Source organism: Lactuca virosa, chromosome 4 (assembly GCF_052849685.1).
Source record: "Lactuca virosa cultivar CGN04683 chromosome 4, Lactuca_virosa_CGN04683_v6, whole genome shotgun sequence".
Lineage (NCBI taxonomy): Eukaryota > Viridiplantae > Streptophyta > Magnoliopsida > Asterales > Asteraceae > Lactuca > Lactuca virosa.
This window is the reverse complement of record NC_136429.1, coordinates 434213261-434225135: the sequence shown is the minus strand read 5'-3', so window position 1 is coordinate 434225135 and position 11875 is coordinate 434213261. Positions and strand designations below refer to the sequence as shown.

The window sequence follows — 11875 nt, the reverse complement described above, 5'->3', positions numbered from 1 at the left end:
ATGTTGTGTTTGGTATGCAGAACAGAACTGGACAGAACAGAACAAGATATCTTCAACATGCGTTCGACACGTATGGGACAAGAACAAAATAAGTTATTGACCATATCAATGGGACTAATTCCTTAAAATTTAGTCCCATCCAAAACCATGGAACCCAATAGAACAATAATCAAAATGAGGAAATAACCCTTTTGGCCTTTCCCCACTTCTCCATCCCTCTTATTCACCTTTCCCACGAGAACTCTGGTGACACCCTTCCACACCCCTACCGACGTTGGTAGTTTGTGACATCCTAAGCTTCACACAACTAAAAACAATGGGTATTTTTTTTACCAGAAGAAGATCATAGCAAAATGGTGTCTTGTTTGTTGTCAAATCAAAGACATGTTTTTCCTTGATTGTATAAAAAAAGATCGAAAATAATGTCGTTTGAAGTGACCAAGCACCATACCAGTGTTCTTTTATCATAAAATCAAGAACTATTTCCATAAAGACAAAATTTATCTCTAAAGTTTTAGGGCTAACAGCCCTAATTATCAGCAATTGACACCTTTCTACAGCCTTAGTGAAGTAGGAGCAAAGGGGGACTAAAGCATATAACTGAACTGAAGCAGAGATAAAAAAAACCACAACAACTATGAATATTGTTTACCTTCCTAAGCCTTCGAATCGATCTATTCGTATTCCTTATCATGGGCATTTTAATTTCAATCATATTTATTTTGGTAGGGGCATTGTTAGGGATAATGAGTAAAATGATGAGGGGATGTTATGGATGTATCAGACCCCTCAGATGGGTTAAGGCGACGATGGCCATGGTTTTGAAGAAGACGTATAACTAGCGACGATAGTCATGTATTCGAAGATGAAAGGGACGAAGAACTTCTGGGTAAATATTAGAGACTTTGAAACCTACGTTTGCTTTATTTATAACATATATTAACTTTTTCAATAAAATTATTATATTTATAATTATTATATGATAAAAGAAAATATTAAAACAATCTCGAGGACAAATTGGTAATTTAAATATATGTTCTATTGAGTTCCAATCTTAACAAATGCTACACAACAAATTCTGTTTAGTTCCGTTCCGTTCAGTCTAAGTTCAATCCAATCCAATTCAATCCATTTCCGTTACATCTAGTTCATGTGTTAAACGCTATAATTAGGGAGCAAAGCTACAACAAACCCATCAAATAATGATCTTTTTGCATATTAAAACTACATTGGGCATTGGTAAAAAAATCGCAAACATGGTGTACCCTTTTTGAAGCTCTCTCTAAATATAATAATATCATTTGTTAATATAAATTCAAAAAAACTTATACTAATGACCATTTTTTCAGTTTTCTCTAAATAACAATTTTCTCTTGGTTGCCTAATTTCGAATTTAATTTTGAAATTCTAATGTTTGTTTTTCCAAAATTCGAAATTTCGTTTCGAAATATAGAATGTTGTTGCGAAATATACTTTAAAAAAATATTATTTGATCAATCCGGAATTACCCATTCCGGATATGTTGATCATTTAAAAAAAGTACATTTAAAATTAATTTCTTTCTAATTAACTTAAAATATGGTTAGTTATTTTATTTCTTAATAACCCCTGTTAAATAATAAATATAATCATGTTATTTATTAACATAAATTATAATTAGTTATATTTATTATTTAACAGGGGTTATTAAGAAATAAAATAACTAACCATATTTTAAGTTAATAATTTCTTTCTAATTAACTTAAAATATGGCTAATTATTTTATTTCTTAATAACCCTGTTAAATAATAAATATAATCATGTCATTTATTAACATAAATTATAAAAACATATATATCTCTCTGTCTCTCTCTCTCTCTCTCTCATATTGGATGATTCACATCAACTACTGTTTCTTGCGTTCACTACTCTCGCTTCTTTTCCGTCGACCTATCTGCTTCTATACTTCCATGAAATCGTGGTATTTCTGCTGTGTTGGTCTCGACCCTTGAAATATTTATCCTTTCAGTTTCATCATCTTTTTCCCTAAGTCACTTAAAATTTCATTCAAACAAATCGAATTTTCAAGAATCGTTAAAATAGTGAGAAGATGATTAAGAAGAAGACTCCCGATAATCAGAACGTGAAGAACAAACAGTTTCTGATCACTGTCAACGTGCTTGGAAGTTCAGGACCTTTGCGATTCGTGGTGAATGATGATGATAAAGTTTCGGAAGTAATTGATTCGTCTCTAAAGAAGTATGCTCGTGGTGGACGACTTCCTGTTCTTGGCTCTAATTTCGAGAACTTTTTGCTTTATCCAGCAAATGCAGGATCTGAAGGTATGCGCAGATTTCTCTTTGATTTGTTGTGATTCTATCTTGTTGATTGTTATATCGTTAATTTGGAGTAATCTGTTCATGCATATCCACGTCTAGCTATATCAATATCATCAAGAACAAGTAATTAACTATTTCTATTAGCAAATGCGAAGTTTTTCTTTCGTAGATTTTCAATTCGTAACTGATCATTACATTGATAAATTAGTAGTTTTAAAATTGTTGTTATGGTGATATTATTAGTTCATTAATATTAATATTAATATGTGTTGTTTTGTTATAATTTGTTTGCCCAACATTTTTTACTATTTTATCGCCGCCAAATCCGTTTTTTATAATTAATTATTAGGACTAATTATGTTTTTGTTTTAAATTATGGTTTTTGCTGCAAAGGAATTTTGCCATTCTTAATAAATACTTTACCCCTATTTAAAACATATTTATACATATGTGAAGCCTTGTTTTTATTCTCCATCCAAAAATATGAAAGTAGAGATGTGTTTCTTTTGTTTGTGCAGTGTACTCAAAAATGAAAGGAACGGTGTTGGTGTGGAGGAATATGTTTGATCTCATTCAAACAACTGAATCTAAATATTTTGGTTTTCAAAATATTGATCCGAATAATCCAAATTAATTCTAAATTTGAACTTATTCAACCAAATTACAATTATTAAACCGCATATAATTAAAATCTGAACTACTATATGGAAAAAACAAAAATAAATTATTTATCTGTAGTTTAAAATTTATAAACTATTAAAAATATATATTGTAATTTAATATGTTAAAAATAAAAAACTTTTGAAAGAAAAATACATAATAAGGCTTACTATTAGATGTAATTTTTTGAATTTATTTGAAATAATAAATTAATAAATAATTAAAAATATATATTAATAAAAAAGTTTATTATTTAAATTCTTTGATTATTATATTTTTATCTTATAAATTTAAAGTATTAAAATCAATACGATTATTAAAATTAATCTAAAAATCCAAATATCCCAAGAAAATTTTCAAAATGTACAATTCGATTTTGTTAAGGAAAACCTATATATGATGTTATCTTACCTGCAAGGGCATTAAGGTGACCAATCAAAATTAGGAATTCTTTTTTTTTTTCATAATAAAATATGTTATATAATATCGATAAAATTATAAATATATTTTAATATTATCGATATAACTCTTTTTCCAAAATACTATAATGAAATTGTAAAATTAAGCGTAGGTTGTTCTAAACTTCCGTACGATAAATACACCAAATATAAGATATATTAATGAATTGTTGATGTGTAACAAAATATCATTAATATATAAGATATAGTTTTTTTTGGCTATTTTATATACATATACAAAATTTATCAAATATAAAAAATTAATTTATCAATTTATTATGTTCTTGTACCGTATAAAACAATATAAATATGTTCTATAATATCTGTTATTATACCAAATAAATTAATAAAAACTTCTATATAACTTATTCGACTTATGAAAATGGCATTTCTTGTAAACTCAAGAAAGTATGGCGCATTTAGCTTAGATTTGTACCCATTTTAGTTACTTTGGTTCACTTGTCAATTCAACAATAAATTAATACATAAAACATATATACTTTTCATCTAATACAATAAATTATATATCAAACAAATTTGAAAGTAATATGTTAATATTAACTTTCTTTAACATTTTTCCCATTTTGTTGTTGGGATGTTAAATAAAGAATCTTGATTACTAAATGCGTTATTATCACAAATAACATATTGTAAACAATTTATCTTCTAGATCATCTATTTTTCAATTGTATTAGGTAAGCTTTAATTTGTTATAGGTTATAATTACATAAGGGGTACATTTCAACCAGGTAAACTATCGTATGTGTTAGGCAATGTAACAATTAATATGAGATAATTTGTTGGTTTAGGCCCTATCTAACCCTACTATTGTGGCTGCTATATCATCTGATATAATAAAATTACCTGATTAAAATACATTACAATAGTGATAGAAACTAATAAAAAAATTAGTGATATTGAATACAATTACAAAGATTAGTAACTTAAAATACAAATTGTATATTATTTATTGTCAACTTTATAAGGTTAACCTAAGTATTTATGTGAATAAAATTGTTGGCAGCAATGAAAGCAAATGAAGTAGTGGGGTCATGTGGCGAAAGGAATTTTCTGATGTGTAAGAAGCAGAGACATCCTCAGATGACTGAAGTTCGATCGGAGAAGATAACCGGTCATAGCCGAAATCGTGGTTGGAAGGCATGGTTCAAGATCTTATCTCATTGATTAATCTTCCGATACAAACTTGTACTTTGGGTAATATTTTTCCCATATACAAAATGGGAAAACAAATAAAATATGTATTATGTAAAGCGCTAATAAAATGTGTTTGTGGCTATTAGTTAGATGTTTTATTTTGTTACAATATAGAAGATGATAATTTGTCTGATATATCTTTATTAAAATACATAAATCTGCACTGATTTTTATTAATATATTATAAAACTTGCATAATTAAAAAATGCACTGATTTTTTATGCTTAAAAAAAATTATCAAAAAATTGAACTCGTATCCGATATACGTATGAAATGTGTTAAATTCCTTTAGCATAAAATGATTTGGAGCAGGACAAACATGGATTATTGGATATAGAAAAATAAATATGAAAGGGATTTGTCGATAAAAATGACAATTTTGCTCTTTTATCAGTTATGTGGCACTCTCTACGCGGCATTATGTGATGGCGATTATATTTTTATTTTGGTTGAAGAACTAAGGTAGTTGGTGCAAACTTTATTCCAATATGATTTCGACCATATTATATGATGAGGTCCAAAGGTTTAATAATTTTATCGAAGCTACTTTTTTATAATTATGCAGTTTTATATACAATCGATACACCGACTTTGTTAATTAATCTCACTATCGTTTCATCCAAACGCTATCGGGTAATTGTATTTATATTATGAAAATAATTATATAGAATCTTATATATATTGTTGTCGTTACATTCGATGAGGCAAACTTTGCACCTCACCCAGTAAAATAAATAAATTAAAAAACATTTTTTTTATCCATAACATAATCTAATAGAAATAACTTAAAAAACAAGCACAAGAACAATACAATAGAAGTTGTTTATAAAGAAACTTCTCATTGATGTTTTTAATATTGATTACCAAGTATAATTAGCCCTAAAAACATTATCTTATTATCGTTTCGTAAATGATAGATAAAATTCTCATTATTATTCATTATGATTGTTATTATCTACGTTTGATTGCGGTTTGATTGCGATAAATGATCTCTCATTTAGACTATATAATACATAGATTTCAAAGGAAACACAAACAAAAGACATAAGGCAAAAACTCAAAAATAATATAAGAAATACTATAATTTTGATATTTTACATTTTATGAAAAGGTCTATAATGGTGCACCACGCGGTAGACCGAGGAAATCCATTACCGGCCTGGTACTTACTAGATCGGCGATACAGACACCGTGGCTTGGCACGAACGAATCTAAATTCGAATACAACGTACACAAGTATCGGAACCATATCCAAGGAAACATGCAAAAGAGATGGTACAAAACAATAAAATAACAAGGAAATGAAAAGAGACGTGTCTGTCCGTAGACCGGATAATAGATGAGGGACCAGGAATGACTATAAACCTTTCTAACAACGAGCGGGCTATAAATACCCGAGAGACATGATATCCAGAAGGGAGCAAGGTAAGGCAAAAAAAAATTTATATAGCATTAAGACAACACTAAGAATCTCAATTTAACTTAGGCATCGGAGAGCTATATGTTGGGGTCTAACCCTCGGTATGCCTGTCTGACCTAGCACTTGTTTAACTTATGCATAGAGGATTCTCGGAAGCTTATTAGACTAAGACCTTTAGGTGGTAGAGCTAAGCACACGCCTAGAGTTTGCTATAACAACATTGGTGCCATCGGTATTATGAGGGCACCGGCGTGACAAACAAAAGGAATACCCGATAAGTAGGTCGAAATTGAAACATCATACGCAAGGCAACATGCCAAATAGTAAACTAAAGGAAACAAACCACCCATTGCACGCAGAAGAAAAAGACATTGAGCATCTATGCGATATGTTTAATGTCGAAAAGGAATATATCGCTCACCACCAAGAAGACGAGGCAATACTTATATATAGGCAGATATATGATATATGTATTCATAGGATATATTGTGATAGTGGGAGTTCGACTGAAATTATGTACGACCACTGCTTCTCACAGTTACCGGATCAGACGAGGAAAAAGATGAAACAACCGGTAGGGCATTTAACAAGCTTTGCGGGACACTCTGTGTGGCCGAAAGGGATACTATCTATTTCGTTAACATTAACAGATCAGTTAACATAAGCCAAAAACACACAGACAATAGCATTCACGATTATACAACCAATGTCACCATACAATATCATATTCGGGAGAGGCACCATGAGAAAGTTCGGAGCAATCATGTTAACGATCCATGACGTGGTCCAGTTCTGTAATACCCGGTTCCAGATATGTTATTATTTTCGAGTATGTATGGTAATCTTCTTTGGAACCCACGACGTGGTGAAGCCTCACCACGATGTGGTGACGAGTTTTGGGCCGAATGGTTTAATGAACCACCACGACGTGGTGATTGCGCCCCGACGTGGTGGTGGCTGTTGGGGAAAACCCTAAAGTTTAAGGGTTGAACCCTATTTAAAGATCCTTAGCTCCCTTCTTGCCCCATCCCATCAGTCTTCATCTCTCCAAATCGTCCCTTGCAAACACTAGAGCCATTTTGTGAGTTTTAGCCTTGAAAGTGTGGGTTTTTGGTGCATGACTGCATGTTGTAACAACCTGTTACTTTCCGAGTCAACAAAAGCTAAATCCAATAAATAAAATTCGAGTCTTTATTTATTTCGTTAAGTTCGTAAAGATTAGAAAATAATTTAAATTATATAAATAAAGTTTATATAAGTTTATATAAGGTTTCGGAATCAAAAACACTCGAAAAACCAAGAATTTTTCCCTCGAAACCGCAAACCTCGTGACAGCAAACTGTTTTCGGCCGAAAACCTTCGGACCGAAAACAGATTTCGGCCGAACACCCTCTTTCCAGCCGAAAACCCAACCGGATATATTTGTTTCATCCGAAAACTTAGTCATTTTCTCACCTTTTCACTCGAAAACACTTTCAATTCTCTCTCAAATATCATCCAAGAACATTCATATCTTCAAGAACAATCTTTTGAATCTTCATATTTTTCACCAAGAACACCAAGAACAGCCTTCAAATCTTCAAGTGACCGAAAACAGCTCAGGACCGCAATCCGTTTTCGACCGAGAACCGTTTTCGGCCGAGAACCCCTAGAACCGAAAACTCATCAACACTTGTGCAATTTTCGGTAATCACTCTCAACACAAAAACAAGTGTTTTCTAACACTTTAATTAATGGCTTTGCTAATTTAAATACAATTATGTGGTTAAATATTATTAGGATACCATTAGTTCTGCGTACGCCAACTCGAGGGTCATCTCTACAGTCCGCTGTCCAGTTACGAGCACATAATAAAAGTAAGTTCATACCCCTACTTTTACTATTTTCAATGTTTTTATGGGGGGGATACAAGTAAAACACAAGGATTTCTGTGTTTTTATACAAACGATTTCCAACAGTTTCAAAACTTTTGCAATTGATTCAAATAGAGATTTCACTACATTTTACAAATACATTCATATATTTTAACCCTTTTGTACCATGTCTAGCATAAGGGTGTTTTCCCTCATACAACTAAATTGCAAAAGCTTTCAATATAATACAGTTCATATAGGAAACTATAATTGGTATAGTTTGGGAACACTACACTACTTTTACTAAGTACAATACACGAAACAATAACATATATACAAACTATAATAGGTATAGTTTGGGATACAATACACTATTTTAATAGTTCAGAAACAACATGTAAACTATGGTAGATATAATTTATGGAACACTATACTTTATTCCTGATACAAGGATGCATTACTAAATAATTATTTAAGTATAATTATTTTACTTTACAAAATACATTACCTAGATTTTCAAGTACAAGAGAACACTACAATAGTACACGTAAACTAGTTAATACAGGGTTGTGAGGCACTACATCAATTGTACCCACCAGGATACGGAACTAAATCCTATACAATATAACCAGAGTCTCCTGGAGGGAGAGCGTGGGATTTGTGTATAGATCTATATGGGACTGACAATCCCACACCTGAACTGCTAGCTACAGTTAGGCCGGCAGGCCTGGGGTGACAAATGTCATAACGTTTCCGAGGCCTGAAGAACGTCGTAGAGGTTCTTAGGTCATATCAAGATGGTTATACGAAACTCACAACAATATAAACTAAAACATTTGTTTACGGGATTTCATTTCTTCGAATGGTTTTATTTTAACTAATACAACTACACTACATTACAACTGGAGGATTCCAGGGATTCCAAACAAACGGTTTTATTTTAATTAATGAAACTACAGTACACTACTATACATTACTACTGGTGGTATCCAGGGATTCATACACAGGTTTTCATACAGTACACTATTATACATTACGACTGGTAGTAACCCGACATACATACAAAGGTTTTCACACAAGGGTTTCATAACAAACACTACTATGTTATACAGAACAAACATACATTTTGGTCTTAAGGCCCAAGACTACTTTTCATTACTAAAGAAAATATTGGATTTTCTTGAGGAACACATACAAACATTATTCAAAGATCAATGACAAGTTTCCATTACAAAAACATACTTATGAACTCAACAACTTAAATGTTGATACACTTTCAAAACCACTTGTATTCTCAGGGAACCGGTAGACAGGTACACCCGCAAGTTTTGAGAAGACGGAGCTTTTAGAGTCGCGTCTTTTATACTTTTGTTATACATTTTTGATGTCATACTAATTATGTATTGAACATATGTAAATACTATATTCAATCAATGTAATGGTTGTGTTTGCTTTGATTACTATTATGCAATTGTTGTGATACTTTACATGACGTCCTCCGCCGCCGAACGTTTCCGCCGTTCCGGTTTGGGGGTGTGACACTTGTGAAGGAAAAAGGTGGTGGAAGACCTCATTAGGAGTCCAAGGCAAAGAAGATCCAGGAGTTTACCATCCTGTAGCATCTCAAGGAGGTATAAAGACTTCATCTTGATGATTTTATGATTAGATCTATGGATTTTCCCCCTTTTTCTCTATGTCTTGTTGCCTTATGTGGTTGAACTTCATAAAGCTTGCAACTTTATAAGTCTCCAGGCCATTTGGAGCATTTGGCTCTTTGCATCAAGTTTGGAATTGAGTTTTGAGGGTCGTTCATGGAATCTTAGCCTTTTTGCCCTATTTTGAACTAATAAGAGTTTAAGACATGCATTGGTCATGCATGTCAGAAAAGCATCTACTTTTATGGTGTGTTTGGAGTTAGATACTCTCTTGTAGCTTTTGGTCAAGTAACGTCATGGACTGGACGATTATTGGTGAAGCCATGAAGTGTTTTGGATCTCAAAAGTTGAGATCCATACATTTTGGAGGGTTCTATTGGATAAAGTTGGAAACTTTATCCATTTAGACCCTATTTTGGACCAGATCTGAATTGGAGATCTTTTGGAATCGAAATAAGTGGCTGAATGCATTAAGCTGCTGAAAACCCTGTAACAACGACGTGGTGGCGGGCTGGTTCGCGACTGTTTTGTCGTATCCGACACCACGACGTTGTCCAAGGGTACCACGATGTGGCGGTCAAGCTGAGTTGACTTTTCTTGAGCTTTTGACCATTTGGCTAAGTTTGAACTTACAGGTACTTTGGGTATTTTGGGATTTTGATGGATTTGGTCACTTGGTGGATGTACGAATTGAGTAGAGAGTTGAGATTCAGATTCGGGCCTTATCAATCCTGTTCAGCTTGTGAGGTGAGTTTTCCTCAGTGTACTTTCGTTACGAAGGCACCAAGGCCGTCCCATTGGTTTGATAACCTGGTATTTGTTGATATGTTGAGTATGGAATAGATATTCATGCTAGATTTGATATGCTAGCATGGTAGATCTGTAGGACTACCTGTGATATTGTCTGTTATCTGTATATGATATTTTCTGTTATATGTCGACATATTATGTGGGTTGGGTTGAGGTTGTACTGCTCCGTGATGTAGCCAACAAACCCTAGAGCAAACCAGATATGAGCTAAGGGCCGGGGAGGGCATGCCAGACTCATACTGAGGGCTCATGAGCATTTCAGATACGAGTTGAGGGTCGTGAAGGGCATGCCAGAATCGTGTTGCGGTCTTAGTGGTATTCAGTCCGAGGACTGATCAGGCCGGGGAGCAAGCCAGACATAAGTTGTGGGTCGAGGGCTATCCAGAATTATTGTCACACCCCCAAGATTCACGAAGTAGGGCTGATTGTGGCCATGTAGAGATTACGGCCATGAACTGTTCTCGACCATGAACGGTTCCCTGCCTTTGAAGGGTTTACGGTCTTTGAAGGGTTCACGGTCTTTTCTTGGTGTTGTTGGTGAGATATGAAGATTTGAAGTGTTCACGACCGTGAACTGATTTCGGCCTTTGAATATTTGAAGATTTGAAGGGTTTACGGCCGTGAACTCAAGAACAACGATGCTTGATTTGATGAAAAGACGGGTGTTTGATGCTTCAAAACGAGTTCTAAGGCGGATTGAGTGGTAGATGAAGAGAAAACTTGGGTTTTTGGGTGGTGATTTTTAGAGAGAGAAAGTGTGTTTTCGGCCAGAAAAGTATAAATGAGGGTAGGAACACGTATATATAGGCTGGGTTTATGGTCGGTGGTGGGGTCCACCAGTCGTGAACATTGTTAGGACATATTTATATGTGGTTTGGGCTAGGCAATCATTTGTATAGGTCTTAATAGGATGTTGGTCTTTCTATGTATGTTGTAGTGTTGTTTGCGGTTGTGAAGGCGTTTACGGCCGTGGACACGTGTTCAGCCGTGAACCTTGTTCACGGCCTGTCTGTCCCTATATATCGGTGTGTGTCAGATTGTTTCAGAGAGTAGTAGAGTGTTTATGGTCAATGTGTGTGTGCTCAAGGTGTAACTGACGTTTAAGCTAATAAACGTGGGCATTGCTTGATAAATCTCTTTCTCTACTCCATTCTTGTTCGTATTGATTGATTACTGTTTTGATCACTGGTTTGGTTCCTGGACTTGAGACTCTACAATTGGTATCAGAGCCAATCCAGTGTCAAAACAGATTAAGTATTGTATCAATCGTTTTGGCCAGATATGGAACGTTTTTGATCTTATTTTTGAAGGATTTTTGCGTTTTTGGATAGTTCTTGGCAAAATAGGAGGGGTTTGTTCTTTGAGTTTTTCATAAAAAAGAGTTTTTGATCGAGTTTTTGGGATTAAAAGGGTGAAAAACGTCGTTTTTTTTTTCATAACTGTTGAAGGGTTCTCGGCCACCGAAGAAGGGTTCACGGCCATCTTA

General features: G+C 33.6%; 1 protein-coding gene across 1 annotated transcript; it reads left to right on the top strand.

Annotated features, from left to right (window-relative positions):
• Positions 1-1871: 1871 nt before the first annotated feature.
• On the top strand, positions 1872-4725 carry LOC145169192 (uncharacterized protein At4g22758-like). Its single transcript, XM_079087765.1, has 2 exons — positions 1872-2321; positions 4461-4725. The coding sequence occupies exons 1-2, from the start codon at positions 2090-2092 to the stop codon at positions 4619-4621; spliced, it is 393 nt and encodes a 130-aa protein (XP_078943891.1). The 5' UTR covers positions 1872-2089; the 3' UTR covers positions 4622-4725.
• Positions 4726-11875: the final 7150 nt, after the last annotated feature.

Excerpts from the sequence above, each read along its gene's own strand:
- LOC145169192 (XM_079087765.1), top strand. The coding sequence starts at position 2,090 with ATGATTAAGAAGAAGACTCCCGATAATCAGAACGTGAAGAACAAACAG. Across the intron at positions 2,322-4,460 it reads AGCAAATGCAGGATCTGAAG|CAATGAAAGCAAATGAAGTA; the intron begins GTATGCGCAGAT and ends AATTGTTGGCAG.